Genomic DNA, 18,478 nt, shown 5'->3' with positions numbered 1-18,478 from the left:
TTTTGGGGACTGAGGCTACCCAGCAGGAGCTACGGAGAGATCTGCAGATTCCTCTTCTTTGTTTGGGGATTGGAGGTGCCCAGATGAGGCCGAGCTGTGAAGCAATGCAAGCTGCGGTGGGGCCTTGGGCCTTCTCTTGGAAGTTCTGGGTCTGTTTGGCTCAGCTGCAATTTGTTAGGTAATTTTCAGGTTGCAAAGGGCCAGGTCATTCATATGCAAAAGCCTCTGCCACAGCCTGTGTAGGGCAGGGTCTCAGAATCAACAGGGCAGATTAAGCAGCTATGGGTGATCCTCAGCCCTGCCCTAAGTGGCCCCATGTCTCAGTGTTCCGGTAGTCACTGCAAGCACCTCTGAGAGAAAGCCACCCTCAAGTTCCGAGTTCTGCCTGCTGCCAGATTGTCCAGTCTCTCCCTGCATGAGTCCGGGTCCCTAGAGACTTCCTGCAACTGGAGTTCAGAGGATTCGGGGGCTTGTGACTCCCTCCTGATTCAAAAAGACAGCTGTGTCCTCAGTTGCCAGCCCTTCCGCGTGCGCCTCCGTACCTCTGCACTTTACTTCTGCAGCTCCTCTGGGTCTCAGTGTGCTTTTCTCTTTCCTTCTAGTTGTAGAATTTACACTCAGCCAGCCTTCCTGTAGTTCTGGATGATGTCTGTTTTGTCTTTTAGTTGTATTTTTGAATTTGTTGTTGGAGGCAGCAATTTCCGGTGTTTACCTATGCCGCCATCTTGGTTTCTCCTCAAAAATAAATCTTTAAAAACAATCTCACTTGATAGGCCTTACCTTTTAGGAAGGATAGTGACAACTGACCAGTTCAGCATTACACACAGGCATGACCTAAACCTGCAGGTGCACAAGAGAGGGGGCAGCACATGGCCAGGGGATTTACTTAGAACAGACATCCTGGCCTAAGGACCTGTGCCTGGATGCCCCGAGGCATTCCTAAAACTGTGCTGCCCTGGAGTAAGTCCAGAGGGTGTGACAACTCATCTTCTCTTTTGAAATCAGAATCCATGTTGGCTACTTTAAGCTTGGCTTGGAATTGTGGTCAGGAGGAGGGGTCATCTGGCATTTAGGTACTGTTTTTTGTTTGAATTTCAGAAATGAAGGGGGGTACATGATGAAGACACTCATAAAGGGAAAGGATCAGAAATCTCCAATTTCTGAAAAAGGGAGAGGCTCCTTAGGAGGGGATGGCATGTCAGAGGAAGACTAGACCGCAGGTGTTTAAATGGAGCCAGGTGGGCCGTTGGAGGGTTGTTTTTGTCCTTGATTTTGCTTCTCAAAAAGGCACTGTTTTGCACTGGGTTGCTTTTCCCATGGGCCCGTTGTGGGTGTCTCCTGAGGGGCTCTGCCTGCAATTTAAGAGGCTGAGAAATAGTGGACAGGCCTGGGTCTGAGGACTCCTGTGGCCAGAGAGGGCTGTCTATGGTTGACTTCAGTAGTTCTCTGGAAATCTCTTTCTTTGGTTTGATGAATTTGACTAAGTTTTTGGCTCCAATCCAGTGGTTTTTCTTTTTTTTTTTTTTAGCAGGATCATAGAACTTGTACTGATCCATGTTTTTTTCTTCCAGTTTTTCCTTATGTCTCCAGAAGTCATTTAATTTGTCTTCATACTGCTTCTGCTCCTTATGGTACTGCTCCTTACTCTCTGTGTTCTTCTCTAGAAGCATCTGGTTCTGATGGTTCAACAGCTGGATCTGGCTCATGAGGTGATTTTCTTCCTCCAAGTTCCCCTTGAGATGGGAGAGCACCTTGCAGTGGTTGCAGCTTGGTCAGCGAGATGTCTGTGCACTGGTGCTGTTCTTTCAGCTCGCCATGTGGGCCTGCCAGCAGTTCAGCTCCAGCTGAAAGTTGTTCAAGTGAGGTTTTCAGCTCCTGGCTGTGGGCATGCAACTCATATTCCCCCTTCACTGCTGGTGTGGGAACTTGACCTTGTCTAGCTCTCCTGAGTGCTTTGTGCTCCAGCTGCAGGTTCTGATGAAGTGTCTTCAGGCAGCTGTCCTGGTGCTTCTGCAGCTTCTCATGCTTGCTCTCTTTGGTCGCCTGCTGGTTCTGCAGCAGTGTACTGCCTGGCGAATGAGGTGCTCTGGGAGCTCAGAGTGGAATTTGCCACCTGCAGCTTGGCGGTCTGGGTCTGCAGGGTGGAGTTGTGTTCCTGCAGGAAAGCACACTGCTTCTGCAGTGTCAGGCTGTGACTGCTAAAGGCCACGTTCTGGGTCTGCCAGTGCTGCAGCTGATCCTTAACTAGCTGTGTCTCAACCTGCAGAGCTGCGTTGTTCTGTTTCAGCTCGATGGCCCACCCTGCACCAGGAGCAGCTCCATGGTGGCTTCCGTGTGGCTCTGCCCCCAGCTCTCCTATCCCTGGTGAGCAGCGACCAGTGTCCCGTAGGGCATTTCAGAGAGTTCTTTAGGTGCTTCCCTCCTGATTCGAGGAGCTCACACATCTTCAGCACCTGCAGCGTCTTCTGTATATAGCTGGTGGTTAAGGCTGGCTTTCTCTTCCATCTGCGCTTCTAAGAACACAACCTTTTCTTCTTTCATGGCTAGTGTTGATTTTAATGCTGATTCATTCCTGCCCTCCAAAATCTTGTATTTTGTGTTGCTGTTGCTGATACCATCCTGCAGCAGCGGCTCCTTGTGGAGGCTGACCTTCTCCTGCTGGCTCTTCAGCTTCTCCAGCACCAGGTCCTCTCTCGGGTTTCAGCATCCTTGGGTGCATGGTGCCTTGCTTAGTGAGGTCCCAGTTGTTCTTCTTGAGCTCCTTCAGCTTGGTGGCTGCGTCCCTGCAGTGGGCCAGCTCCTTTGTCAGAACACGGCTCTTCTGGGTGGCAGGCAGATTAGTGGTGCTGTCATGTAAGATGGCGTCCTTAAGTTCCACCTGCTCCCATAGTCACTTCACCTCCTTCTCCAGCAGCTTCTTATCTTTCCCCAGCTAGGCCACCTCCTGCTCCAGGGCCTTCTTGAACCTCTCCAGCTGCTCACTGGAGAGCTGCCGGGTCTCCAGGTCTTGCTGCAGGGCCTGGTTTTTCACCTCTAGCTTTCCAAGCCCACGCTACAGCCTGTGACTTCTGGCTGATGCTTTCCAGGGTCTGCTGCAGCTACAGGCTCTCGGTGCTCATGCTCTGGTAGCCGAGCTCCAGGTGCTTCTACTTTTTGCTCAAGGCCTTCAGCAGCTTCACCTTTTCCCTCAGCTCCTCCTTCTCCCGCTCAAGCTCCTGGTTCTCCCTCTTGATTTGAGCTATCTTGTCACCCGTAAAGCTCATGGTCACCACTATCCTGCACAGCTTCAGGTTTTCCTTATCCAGCCGCTTGTTGTTCTGCTCCAGCCCCTCAGGCTGGACCGACACATTCTGCAGGATGTCTGGAGACTTCTGCAGCCTCTGGATCTCCAGTGTCAGGCCCTGGCTCTCACGCTGTACAGCAAGCATGTCAAACTCAAAGGATAACATGGGCCAAATAAACAAGGTTTCAGTTTATGTGGGCCGCAAAAAACCAAAAGCTTCAATTTTCATGGAAACGTAGGTTTATTTTGATAGAGACATGCTGAATACAAAGTGCTGAAATAAATGAATAATTCTTAACATAAAATAATAGAACATTTTAATAAAGTAATATTTTTTTAACTTACCAGACACTGAATAACTGCACCAATTAATAAGCATAACACAAATAAACCTATTTTTCTTGTTCTCCGAAAGCTAAATATTTCCTGTTGTGCACACCAAACAAGTCAGTACAAGACTAATAACGTGTCAATCGGCTGCTAAAATATTCGCTGCTAGTATTAGTGGAAAGGAATGGTGTGTCTGCGCATAAGGCATGGAAGGGAGATGGATGCAACATGATTATAGTAATCACTCATTAGCGAACATTGTAGTTTGTTATTAGTAATTATGTATAACAGGATATTGTAAAAATTAAGTTACAAAATTTTTATTAAAATGTTTCTTACATACCCTTATATTAGCTGGGCTGCAAAAATATTTGTTGTGGGCTCCTTGCAGCCTGTGGGCTGCAAGTTTGACATGCTTGCTGTAGGGTGTCGACCTTCTTGGTGGCTGTTGGCAGGGAGGTGACCTTGTTCAGATTCTTGTTCTTCTCCTCTAGCTGGTGCAGCTCCTTATCCAGCTCCTTCACCTGCTCCACCTTCTTCTTCACCTGCTCCAGGTCCTGGTGTGGCTGCTGTCCTTTGAACTCCAGCTTGCTGAGTTTGCTGATGGTCTCTGCCACTGTCTGATGGAGGACTTTGTTCTGCTTCTCGATGTCTTTCATGCCGGCCTCACTACTGACCTGTGACTTCTCCCGCAGTGACCACACTGCTTGGTTGAGATGATCTTTTTATTGTTTAAGATCCCTGATCTACTTGGCTTCGTCAGCCTTTGGGGTCTTCATGTCACTCTGCAGCTGTTCTTTCTCTTCGATCAGCTCCTCACTGAAGGTCTCCATATTCCAGTTGCTCTGCTTTTCTCTCTCTAGCTGGTTCTGCAACCTTTCAATCTTGCTGAGCTGCTGGTTCTGCTTCTCCAGCTCCCCACACTTGAAACTGCTCTCCTCCAGGGCCAGAGACACATCCTGCAGCCTTTGGCTGGTGCTCTGTAGGCTCTGGTTCTCTTTCTCCAGATTCAGGATGTGGCTGGAGGTACATTCATTCAGCTCCACCACAAACACCTTCCTGGAGGTGTCTAACAGGTCTGCATTATTAGACAGCTGCTCCAGCTCCCAACCCAGGTGGGCAGACTCATTCATGTTCTGCTTCTGTACAATCTCAAGGATCAAGTTCTCTTCCAGCAGCTGCTCAATATGTTTCTTTTCTGTGTCCCAGTCCAATTCCAAGCTGTGAAGCTTATCTTTCATCTGCAGATTCTCTTTCTCCAGCTGTTAAACTTTATCATGAGCACCAGTCAGCTGTTCCTTATGCATGGACTCGATTTCCATTAAAATTATATTCTCTCAGCTCCTCTATGTGGTCCTTATAGAATTCTAGGTCATGCAGCTTTACCCTGCAGCACTGCAGCTCCATCTCTAGCTTCTCCATATCATTTGCCTTTTCCCTCAGGGAGTCCAGCTCATCACAGTAGGCACAAGCAGATTGGGCATCAGCTGCCATCTTGATGTTCTCCTGCTTGACTTTCTGAAGCTCCAGTACCAGCTGATCTAACTCATTCCTGGTATCCATAAGCTGCTCTGTCTTCTCCTGCCTGACATGGTGCAGCTTGGCCTTGTCCACCGGCTCCATGGCCAAGTGCTGCTTGTCCTTGCCAGAGAGGCTGATGGTTGGCCTGGGTGTGGACATGGAGCTGGAAGACTTGAGGGCACTGGGTGGCTGCTGCACCTTGAGGTAGTCCCACTACTTGGTGAGGTCCATGATCAGCTCCATGTGTTCATTTTGTTCATCTATGAGCCTCCTGAGCTGAAACACCATGTTTCTTGAGAGGGCCTCCAGCCCCTCCAGGGCCACATCTGGGACCTCCAACCACTGCAGGTTAAACATGTTCTCCTGGTTGTGGGTAACCTCTTGGATATAGACCACAGTTCCAGGTTGGGCCACAATATACAGCTGTTTGATTCTTCCAATACACTCCTCTTTCCTTCATCTGGGCAGCATAGTACAGCACCAGAAGTAGCACCTTCTTAATTTCCTCCATATTCTTCCCAGACAGGGTGTCTTTGCCAGTCATAAAAACATTGGACATGTTCATTACCATTAGTTGCTGGAGAACTTCCTGATACTAGGGCTTAATGTTTCTCATCAAGATGATCAAGTTGTGAATGCGAAGATTCACATCATTATTGACTTGCTTGGTGATGCATTGATTTGTAGGCCTGGGATCTATTTATAACATGATTTGGTTAAAAAAGATGCCATTCATCTAATCCAGTGATCGGCAAACTCATTAGTCAACAGAGCCAAATATTAAGAGTACAACGATTGAAATTTCTTTTGAGAGCCAAATTTTTTAAACTTAAACTATATAGGTAGGTACATTGTTATTAACTTAATTAGGGTACTCCTAAACTGGCCTTTGCTAAAAACGTCCTCAGTCTGAATGAGGTACGTTCGCTGAGGTCGACCCCTTCCAACTCTCCCATCCACACTTGTCTTGTATGCTTGTTTCAGATAGACCAATGTGGATGGGAGAGTTGGAAGGGGTCGACTTCAGAGAACGTACCTCAAAACAATGTACCTCCCCCGTGCTGTGTATCCGCGGACTGCCTGTGCCGCATCTCCCGTCACCTGACCTACCGATAGCCCCCCACTTCTTCTAAGGCCACTTCTTCAAAATACAGTGGGGCCTTGACTTACGAGTTTAATTTGTTCTGTGACGGAGCTCGTAACTCAGATTACTCATATGTCAAATCAACAGTGAACGAGTGAGAAACGTGATGCTGGGCTGATGTTGTGGCATTCACTGTGACGTTCGCTGAGCCAATTAGCGGTGAGGTATCTGAAGGTGGCTTGTAACCCAAATTTTAGCTCGCAACTCAAAGCAAAAAATCGGCCGAGAGATGACTCGTATCTCGAAAAACTCGTTAGTTGGGACACTTGTAAGTCAAGGCCCCACTGTAGACTCGCCCAGGCCGAAAACCAACTTTTGTGCATGGGCCACGAAGTTTCAATTGCATTGTATGTGCGTGCCCGCACGTGGTATTTGGTGGAAGATCCTCACTCAAGGGGCCAAAGATCCGCATGTGGCTCGTGAGCCGTGGTTTGCCGACCACTAACCTAATCCACGTACATAGGTTGTCCTGGTTGCCACTTCTGAATGGGCCCAAAGTTTGCATTCAAGTGACTAGTGGGCTCTGCAGAAACAACTTGATAAACTCTGAGACAGTAACATCCAAGACAGTAATGTCCATGGGGCTGGTTTGGACTCTGCACCCTGTGTCCCCTGCAGCTCTTCACAAAGGGGCTCTGTGTCTCCCACCACAGAGGCAAAGGTGGGGCGTGAGCCCATGTTCCAAGGTTCCAGCGGTCGTATGCCTCCTTGAGTCACTTCATTTAGTGCACACAGCATTTTTAGATAGAGAAAGGAAGGTTGTGTGTGTGCATGCGATCGTGTGTGTGCACATGTGTGCAATAAGCAACTTCAAAGTAATTTTATACGTACATAAAATAGTGCAAAGTAGAATTAATGCTGACTGTAAAAACTACCTTTTGGAAAAATGGATTTGCTCCTATATCTTATGCTGCATGGTAGAATAACTGAAATATAAAGAAAAAGATACAATAAAAAGTATATGGCATGCAATTGGTTACTTTTATTTAGCATTCATAATCTTTAGTATGAATAGTACAAGTGCAGCTGAAGTTTAGCATATGCTGATTGCCATCTTTAATATTCTAAATCCAAATTAAGAATATATTTGCATATAATTTGTTACTTGTTAAAATGAAGACATTTGAAATAGCTGGTTAGAGTATGTATAACTTTCAAGAACTAACTGTTCAATTTGTGTTAGAAGGTCAGAAAAGCAAAGTATATTAAAGTAGTAGAACTTTTCAAAATGATTAGGTCATTTATGGGGACTCTTGGCCTGGCTTGCGCACTCTGCAATCTGGGACCCCTCGGAGGATATTGGACTGCCAGTTTTGGCCTGATTCCCGCAGGCCAGGCTGAGGGACCCGTGCACGGATTAGTATACCTGGCCTCTAGTATGCATATAAGATCTTTGTCTAATGTCTTCCCACCCACCCCTTCCCACCTTCCCTCTAAGATTCATCAGTCTGTTCCATGTTTCCATGCCTGTGTGTTGAGCGTCTGCCCTCTGGTAGTCAGTGTGCGTCATGGCTACTGGTTGAATGGTCAAATGGTCAAACAATTGCTTAGGCATATATATATATATATATGATCATATGTAAAACTTAATGCCATTAGTTAAGAATTCTGTGTGTGTGTGTGTGTGTGTGTGTGTGTATGTATATATCTTGTTTTGTTTTTTAATGTGGCTTTTAATCTCTATCTGATCTTTGCTTATATAGGATACAACTGCATTCAATTGATGGCGATCATGGAGCATGCTTATTATGCCAGTTTTGGTTACCAAATCACAAGCTTCTTTGCAGCTTCAAGGTAAAATAAAAGACTCATTATATCCATTCTTTTCTAAACAAAAATAAAATAAAATGAATTTTTACAGTTTATATGATGTCATTTTGTAAACTATTTTACGGTCAACAGAGTCAACAGAACCTTAGCGTTTTTTACTAATATCATAGACACTCGTTTCAGCCAGCCTTAGAGATTGGCCTTGATTTAATGTTGTTTTTCATGAATGATTCTAATAAAGGATATCCAGTTACCTGTTGAAATTTTCATGTATTTTGGAGCCCAAGCTTTAGTCAGAAAATCATGTCTTATGGAAGCCATTATAGCCAGAGCTCACATCCTTTTATGGAAAAAGATTGACTCATGTAGGAAGGTGACTGAGGAGTCCATTGGTAGGACATGTACTGTGTACAAAAGGACTGTCCTTTTTCCCAGGCTGAAATCTAGGGAATGTGGCTCTGGGCAGAAAGACATAATGGGTCCTAAACCATTGAAGAGGTGCTGACCTGAATGACCACAAGTTGAACAAGTCTAACATTGTTTCTGCCTCCTGGAGATTATACTGTGGTGGCATATAGACAGAATCCAATAATCCTACATATTAGGATTTCTACCTGTAATGGAAGCAAATCCGAAAGCAACAGGGTACTATAATAGTATAGAATCAGAGGTCTGATCATATTATATTAGATATTATATGAGTATAATATATAATTATATATTATAATATATTCATATTAGATATGAACTGATGTTAGAACTGAGATCTAAAGCATGATTAAAAGTTGACTTGGGGAAGAGTGAAGTGGGAATAGGTAGATAGTATTTTAGACATAGAAGACACCCCATCTATATTCAACTTAGTTCTTTTTCATTAGAGCAATTCTCCTTGAATAAGTAACCTTTACTTACTCTATGTAATCCCTCCACTTCTCCTTTTGCTTAAACTCATTCCAAGAAGCCTCTTCACCTCCTCACTGAAATTTCTCTTGTCAAGGGTACTAATGGCCTCCATACTGTCATGTCTAAAAGATAAGCCCTTACTTACTTGTACTGTCAACAGCATTTGGCACAATTGGTTGCTCCCACTTTCTTGGAATATTTTTCTTTCCTTGGTTTTCAGTATATTTTACCCCCTATTGTTTCCCCCACCTTTCTTGTTGTTTCTTTCTTATTTCCTTTGCTCTTTCTGAGCAGTAAAGATTGGATCTCCCAGTACTCAGCTCTTCTCTATGTATATGAAGCACCTTGGGATCTCATTATGTCCCATCCATTTTTATGGCTTAAGTATACTTTATATGCCAACTCCCAAATTTAACTCTCTAGCCCTGACCTCTGTTGTGAACTTCAAACAGTGTCTATTTGACATTGGGATATCTAATACATATCTAATACTTAACATATCCCAAATTAACTTCCTGATTTTCCAATCTCCTCCTCCTTCCATCTTCCCTAGTTCAATAAAATGATATCACCATCTTCTAGTTGTTCAAGCCAAAAACTTCAATGTACTTGACTCTTCTTTTTTGTTCCTCTGGCTATCATAAAACCTAGCCACCTGTAACTCCAAATGTATCCCACGTCTGGCTTCTTCAGCTGCTATCACTCTTGTCCAAATTGCTTTTCTCTCTTACTTGTATTATTTCAATAGGTCTTTAACTGGTCACTCTATTTTTTCTTATCCTCCTACATCTCCATAGACTTCCCTCCCTCCTTACACATGAACTACTTTCTGCACAGTGGCCAGAGTGACCATTAAAAATAAAAGTTAGATCATGTCACTCTTTTGCACAGAACCCTCTAATGATTCCCTTTCGGAATAAAAGCCAAATGTCTTATATTGGTGCATAAGACCCTATGTGGTTTGAGCCTTGGCCATCCCTTTTTTTTAATTCTTTATTATTTAAAGTATTACATATAGTAGTACATATGTCTCCTTTTAGTGTCTGTGGCCATTGGTTATGCTTATATTCATGCATACAAGTCCTTTGGTTGATTGATCGCCTCTTTTTCTTGATCATTCCACGCCAGCTACACTCGCCAATTTTCTGTTCTTCAAATGCCTCTTGCTCATGTCTGTTCCCACTGCTCTTCCTCTCTGAGCATTCTTCTTGTTAATTATTCATATACCTTGCTCCCTACTTCTTTACCGCCTTTGTTCAATAACAAATATTAAGGAACTTTGACTTGTATCAAAGTATTATACTGCATTTGCACATCTAAAGTATGTAGTGCAATGCTGGCAAAACAATTGATTCATAGTAAATGATTGGCTGTTTGCTTTAAATATGATGCAATTTTGTTTTTGCTGTGTTCTTTATCTTTAGCCGTTATGGGACTCCTGAAGAGCTAAAAGAACTGGTTGACACAGCTCACTCGATGGGTATTATAGTCCTCTTAGATATGGTACACAGCCATGCTTCAAAAAATTCAGAGGATGGATTGAATATGTTTGATGGGACAGATTCCTGTTATTTTCATTCTGGACCTAGAGGGAATCATGATCTTTGGGATAGTCGATTGTTTGCCTACTCCAGGTAGGTACATGTAACACTGAAATGTTTTCTTTGTTTAAAATTGATTTTATGGGATTTCATTAAATTCATTGTACCCTCACTAATATTTAATTTCTTAAAATGAGTTTTTATAATTTTTTGAATAATGTTTAAGGTACTTATAGAATTAGACTTGTTTTGTGTAACACATATATTCATGGTAAGTTGCATTAAATTTTAGTTTTACAAATATTTTGCCATTTAAAATATATTGATTATATTCCCATTTAAAAAGGATTAATGTGAAGTATTTTTTTAATATCAAAAAGACCACTTTATTAGTTTGAATTAACCATAGCAAGTCTCCTTTTAATAAATAAATACACAATGTTTTAAGTAGGTAATTTTTTAAAATCTTACTTTATGTTTTGCTATCTTAATAATATTACCATGTTTTTGACTACAGCTAAATAATTATAAGAACTAACATTTATTAGTATGCAATATACTATATCACGCATGGTGTCGAATGTTTTAGCTATATAGCCACACATTTTATTTATTCTGAATAGCAACTCTACTTATGCATGGTAAGTATTATTCTCATAGTCATCTTAAAGATAGTAAGTTAAGATATAGTGTTGGAACAGTTTGTTAAAATTAAATGCATCTCTTACCACCTAAATAGGTATTTTAAATGATTAAATCTAACTAGCATGATATTGCAAAAAGTTTTTAAAAAGCCAAAATACTCTCAACTTGTTCCACAATTTATCATATGGAAAAATATAAGGAAATCATTAGCAGACATAATAAAAGTAATAAGGTACAACTAAATTTTTTAATAAGTGTTTTGGAAAGAATTTAATGAATTTTTGGATGTTTTATATTACACAAACATTCATATACTAGAAAATGAGTAGTGTAGAAAAATGCTTCAGCAATAAATTTGATGAAATGAAGAATTCTAGTTTTTCAGTACAAATTAGATGACTTTTATATGGACGAAATTGTTTCACTACACTCTTTTCTTAATATCCTACATGATTGTGTGTTTCATAGCCATACATATAGGAATCACTCATGCCAGCTGAAGCAGAATAATGTATGAGAAAAGACACAGGAGGCAAAAGCAGGTGGCAGGGTTCCAGGCCTAGCTTCACTCTCCTACAAATCAATTAATCATTCTGGCTCTCAGTATTTTTCATTTTAAGAAGGTGGTAGAATAATATAATTCCCTCCGTACAGGTATTTGGTATTTTGATCATTTTTTTGAGTGTTGCCTTTTATAGTATGGGTTTATAGTAAGTGAAAAGGACTAAACCTGTTCTAATTTTGTGATACAACTCCACTAATTACATTATTGAATAAATCTTATAAATGTTGATTATGGACAGGAAGTATAATTAATTCAATTCTCTGTCTTGTATTTGGGTGAATAATAGTTAACTCTATTCTGTAGAAATGTGCCTTATGAAAGAAATACACTAAATGGTTAAATTTGATCCTAAAGCAATTATTTTTCTGTAGAACTGTGTTTTCAAAAGAAATACATTAAGTGGGTATATTTTATGTTGTAAAATTATTCTTTATTTTATTAAAATATTTATTATAACATATTTTTCTGCACCATAAACTCTAAGTCCATTTCAAGTTATCAACTTTCTAAAGGAAAGGGATTACACATAATTGTTTTAAGAATTTCGACTACAGCAATCAAGACTTTGTTGACATTTTTTTATTTAATCCATGTTTTCTTTTGTTACTGAAGTAACTTTTAATCTTTCTCAAGTGCTTACTTTTGGTAATAATGTATATTACAGTTTTAGCTTATTATTATTTATTTTTACTATTTTTAACTTTATTTTGTCATATAGGCTTAGTTCCTCTTAACAATGAATTTGTATTATTCTGGATATTGTTCTATTTTACAACAAAAATTTCTAAATTTTAAAGTAGTATTTCCTATGTAGGTTTATACTATTGGTTATTCCATCATTAAACACATAGGTAAAATCCTACAAAGCCAATATATATCACCAAAGTTAAACAGATTTCTTACATACTTAGATTCTTCAATATATAAAATAGTTCCTCATACTATTGGAATTATTTCCTCAACATTATGTGCAACGTATTAAAAACTTTATGACAAAATGTATATTAGCCTGATGACATTTATCAGGCTTTTTATATTTCCCCCCTTCTATTCTGATTGGTTATAGCATATGTATTGTAGCATTGCTTTCCTGTAATATGAAAGCCATTTTATAATGACCATTCATGATTCAAATCCTACTCTGCTCTTTTGGTTATATTTTGCTGCTTAACAAACCAGACCAAAATTTAGTGACTTGAGACAATAGCAGTTCTTCATTTTGTTTCTGTATCGACAATTTGGCCGTAATTCATCTGGACAGTTCTTTTTTCCGTGTTTTGTATGATGGAGTGACTTCATTCGGGGGGTGGAGCCTTCACTTTAAAGATGCTTCACTCACATGACTGACATTTGGCACTGGCTTTCAGCTGGGAGCTCAGCCATGGCTGTGGGTTAAAAGGGCCCCAGTTCCTCCCGTTTTGACCCACTCCACTGGCTACCTGGTTATCTCACAAGAGTGAGAGTTTCAAAAGACAGACATGCAGGCAGCCATTTCTTAAGATCTGGATCTGGAAATTGAAACATTATTTCTGCTGTAAACTATTGGTCAAACAGTTACAGATTCAAGGGGTAGGGGACACAGTCCCCTTCTTTCGATGGAAGGAACATGAAGTAATTTTAGGGCTGTTTGAAAATTCCCATATCTAACAGGTTGGCCTCACACACTGAATATGCCCCTTTACAAATTCTAAAGAGATGTATTGTAATACCTGTCTATGAGGGAATACGATTTTTCTTGCCTGTATTTCTGTGGTAGAGAGTTATGGCTGAAATAGGCAATTTTAAAAACTACATTTTTCTTTTAAAAATAATGCTATTGTCAATACTTAGAAAATATAAAAAAGCACACAAACTCCAACATAAAGTTATTATTCTTTATAAATGTAAATAACATAAGTTGTATGTAACTGCCTTTAATGAACACCCCCTATATGAATATACACAAGGAAACCCAGGCCTTCACTATGACCCTTCCCATAGAATAGCTACTTTACCTCTAATTTTAGGTTTGTTCCTTATTCAGATGAATTCAGAAACTACAATAAATATTTCATACTTTAAAATGAGTTATTTTCCTACCCTTACCTAGATATGTTGATTAATATTACACTCCATCGAAGAGTATATATGAAAATGGTACATGGTTTACCCTAAGACCTAAGCCTCTTTTTTTGAAAACTTGTTATAATTTTTGAAATTATTATATTCCCTGTTTGTAAAAACATTGATCTTATATAGAATCAGCTGCTGTAGAGATACGTTGCTGATGCTCATTTCGTCCTATCTGTATGTCACAACCTGTCACCATTCATAATCTCGATTCAAGAACCATCATCAAAGTTTTCAGAATTAAATCTCTCACTCTGAGGAATGCCAGGGATCCTGACTGTGCTATATCATTACCTGCTATGAATAAATTTCCAATCAGGAGCTGCCCATGTTTTAATTTTCTGTCTGCTCGTCTGAACTGCCTTCTAGCTCTGCTAAATTACTAATGACAGTTCATAACTGAGATGGGTTGTCCTTGCTTTAGTTGGCAAAGAGAACTTTCTGACATATCTGTCACCCGTAAGTTCCAGAAGTTTTTAGAGTAAGAAATAATGGATATAATTTAGAAGTCTCAGTTTTAAATTCATTTTTGCATATGCATCTGTCACTATTAAATGTGCTTGATAAAATAACAAGACAACTTCAGATTCATTGAGCTTAAATAATTATTTTGCCTTAATCATTACTATAGCTTCAAATGAATACCACTTCTTTGTTGAGTATTTCTTTTAAAGATAAGATATTGAATCTTAAAGACATAGTAATGACAATATTTATTTTTCCCCTGACCTCTACATCTGGTTACAAAAGTAGTATAATCATATGTCGTAGGTTTATAATGTGGTTTAGGCAGGAAGATATCCTACTCTTATCTTGAGTTATTAGAGTTCCTTTCAGAAACAAAAGTGAATCCAGTTGTTTTGGTGTCATAACCACATCAAATAAAATACAACTAGTACAGACACTATAATATTTGGGGCTTCTTAATCATGCTGTTTTTTCCACAAGTTAGAGTGTAGAAGGAAATTCCTGGGGGACTTCCCCTTCTTGGAGTAACTATTTGGATCTGAAATATTCTTATTTTATGGTGTTTCTTTTTAAGTTTATTAATACAGTGAATTCTTTTATTGGTTTTGTATGTTAAGCCAATATTGGATTCCTGGGATAAACCATCATGAATATAGGTGCTAATATTCTAAAAAAAATAGCATATTATATATGATACTAGAGGCCCAGTGCATGAAATTCATGCATGGGAGTTGGGGGTGTGGGGGTGGGGATGTCCCTCAGCCTGGCCTGCACCCTCTCCAATCTCGGACCCCTTGGTGGATGTCCGACGGGATTGGACCTAAACCAGCAGTCGGACATCCCCCTCACAATCTGGGACCACAGGCTCCTAACCACTTGCCTGCCTGTCTAATTGCCCCTAACCACTTCTGCCTATCAGCTTGATTGCCCCGTAACCACTCCCCTGCCAGCCTGATTGACACCTAACTGCTCCCCTGCTGGCCTGATCGCCTCCAACTGACCTCCCCTGCTGGCCTGATGGCCCCCAACTGTCCTCCACTGCTGGCCCGATCGCCCACAACTGCCCTCCCCTGCTGGTCTGATTGCCCACAACTGCCCTCCTCTGCCGTGACCCACCTCCTCTGCCGGGACCAGCCTCCTCCATGGCGCGGAGCCACAGGACCCCCAGGCCTCACTGCATAGAGTGGCTGCTGGGCTCCGTCTCCACTGTGCAACGGCCATCTTGTGGCGGCTATCTTGTGATGATGTCGAATGCAAGGATCACCTAGGCCAGTGGTCGGCAAACTCAGCAACAGAGCCAAATATCAACAGTACAATGATTGAAATTTCTTTTGAGAGCCAAATTTTTTAAACTTAAACTATATAGGTAGGTACATTGTTATTAACTTAATTAGGGTACTCCTAAGGCTTAGTAAGAGCCACACTCAAGGGGCCAAGAGCTGCATGTGGCTCGTGAGCTGCAGTTTGCCGACCACGGACCTATGCTTTAATTAGTATCAATTACATTATGGCTGAATCAGTTCTTAATGATGAATTTTAACATAAGTCTTATTGTGCATTGATGTATCAGCTAATGAGTGTATGACACCCTCATGGCCAGCAAGATACTTAAATACTAAGCAGAACATGATTACAAACCTCTAAAATTATTATAATAAAAAGAACTTTAAAGTCATATGCTATTCTGTACTTTCTTAAAAAAATAAAAATACATATGCCATTGGGTGAAATAATTGCTCTTTTGGCTATAGTTAAAATGACCACAGTAACATAGAGAAAACAGCATAGAAAAGGTAAATGTGTGCAACTACCTTTGAAAGCAATTTGGTATTATCTGGAAGAGTTGTAGATTCATATATCCTATGAAAATTAATAGGTGAATTTGCTTGGGAACCTTTGGAGATATACTTATCAGAACTTTTGAGGTAAATTTTTAAAAAATTACTTTCTCAGGGCAAAGGTGACATTTTAACAATTAATTTGAATTAACTGCTTTCAAAGAAAGTTCAGATTGGAGAAAGCATTTGAGGGAAAATATCAAGAAAATGTTCCCATCATTTTGATTTAATTTCCACAACTGATTTGTCATAAAAATTATTTTATTTACATACACATGAATATTGCAGCAGTTTTGCCAAACTTTTAAAAAAAAATTGTTCCAACTATAGTTTATCCTAAGCCCATTGGTTATAAATATAAATGAATCATCTTGTGGTTACTTAGCAAAAATCACCTAGCTTTCAGGAAAAATATGCAAGCTAAATTTCCTGAAAGATGATAGATTATGGAGGGAGTTGAAAAAAAGTGTTTTATAATGTTATAGTCACAGCCATTGATCCCCTCCTTTCATTTATATCTGTTACAGCCAGGACAAGCATTAAAATCCCATAGCAAAATAATTGTGACTTTAACCAGACCTTGATTATTGTATCTTTATTTTAAAATTGGTTTCTTTGTATGTATGAGTTTACAATATACTTAACATATTACTAAAGATAAGTATATAAAACTTACAAAAATGCATATGTAGAGGACTTTGCTAAAATGTTTTACTGATAAGGCAAACAATCAAAAATGCTTACAGATCATTGAATTAGAGTGTTGCATAGTTAAATTAAGGTTAACATCAAAGGTGTTTTGTAAAGCAGAAAAAAGCTTTTCAGATCAATTCATTTATAAATGCATTGATTTATTTATTTTAATATAGATATTGAGCATTTATTATATGTCATGTCTTTAGGAAGGTTATATTTTCAATATATTTAAATGTAACACAAAACCCTAAAATATATATATTTTTAAATTTATTTAAATGGATTTCAGAACATTAAATATTTTTTAATTGAAGTAATACAGAGTCATTTAAAACAAATATCTGTCCTATTTGCTATATAAAAAGCAAATGAAGCTTTTTAGATATATTGTTTATTGATTTCAGAGAAGAAAGGAGAGGGAGAGATAGAAACACCAATGATGAGAGAAAATCATTGATCAGCTGCCTCCTGCACAGCCCCTGCTGCGGGGAGATCAAGCCTGCAATCCTGGGCGGTATGTGCCCTGATCTGGAATTGAACCATGACCTCCTGGTTCACAGGTTGAAGCTCAACCACTGAGCCACACCAGCTGGGTGGTGCTTTTGTAAATAAATCATTTGCTTTAAAAACAAATGATGGCTGATTAAAAGACAATTTTCACCACAGTTTTAGTAAATAGCTAACTATTCCAAAGGTAGCCAGATAAGTAAAAACAAATACTAACTTATAGATAGTAAGATTGTTAATTAATGCTGGATGTCCCATAAAAAGTCTCATTGTTTTCTTCTTTATAGTATTTTTTCCTTTTAGTATTTCATTCTTGTTTAAACCAAAACCTAATTTTAGCTTGACTAAGGAAAATGGTTAAATCTACTATTTCAAAGAAAGTAGAGTTAGATTCAAAATTCAGGCAGGCTAATTCTCTTTTGAAAAAGGGATTAAGAAAGTTGCTATATCAACCTAATCAGTCTGGATTTGAGTTTGAATCATAGAAATACAGCTTCTCTCACAGGGTTTATGAGATTATTGAGCCTAGCAGAAAGGTTTCTATTGAAGCAGAGCACAACACAGGGGTAAGGATTACAGTCTTGTATGAACTTTGTTCCTGGTATTATCTGCTCGTTCATTCCCCACAAGTCTAAAATTAAGGTGCACAGGAGGGTCACAATAATATCTTGAGTATTTAGGTCTTACTCACCTATAGCATTCACCTTCTCAAATCCAAACTCACTAAAAAGATAACAGTTCTACTTGGTAATTTACCTTACATTTGAAAATATGCTTTGCTGTAAAAGCAGCCTCTTTAGCTTAAGACAATGGTAAATGTTTGTGAAAATGGTCTAAAAGTTTCTATTCAATGATTATTCATTTAAGTCTGGGAATTTTGTAGAGTCTATAAGTACACCTGGGCTTACAAATGAAAAAATGAATTTTTCTGTTTTTTTTTGTGTGTTTTTTAAAAAAATCTGTGTAACAAAACAGCTTGTTTAAGCATGTCGGTATGTTTGTATATGGACTAGCAGTTTTGAAGTTATGAAGACATATTTCATGGTTTCCGAGCTGAATGGTTTCTTAGCATTATGTAGCAAATAACCCATGTTATATTGAGACAATTATTTTTAGGAAATGTACATATTTCATGATTTTGGAAGTATACATATTTAT

General features: G+C 39.5%; 1 protein-coding gene and 1 pseudogene across 1 annotated transcript in view; one reads left to right on the top strand and one right to left on the bottom strand.

The window, feature by feature from the left end:
• The window catches only part of GBE1 (glucan (1,4-alpha-), branching enzyme 1), a gene marked incomplete at its 5' end in the record, with an annotated part of 290,260 nt that overhangs the window by 110,951 nt on the left and 160,831 nt on the right, over positions 1-18,478 (top strand). Inside the window, 2 exons of the mRNA XM_015560674.1 lie at positions 7,982-8,072; positions 10,376-10,585. Of these exons, the coding sequence (XP_015416160.1) occupies positions 7,982-8,072; positions 10,376-10,585 (301 nt within the window). The remainder of the gene's footprint in view (positions 1-7,981; positions 8,073-10,375; positions 10,586-18,478) is intronic.
• Positions 1,128-6,858, bottom strand: LOC102765246 (annotated as a pseudogene).

This window comes from Myotis davidii, unplaced genomic scaffold (genome assembly GCF_000327345.1).
Source record: "Myotis davidii unplaced genomic scaffold, ASM32734v1 scaffold1071, whole genome shotgun sequence".
NCBI classification, from domain to species: domain Eukaryota; kingdom Metazoa; phylum Chordata; class Mammalia; order Chiroptera; family Vespertilionidae; genus Myotis; species Myotis davidii.
Note: the sequence above shows the minus strand (reverse complement) of the source record. Positions and strands in the feature narration are given on the sequence as shown.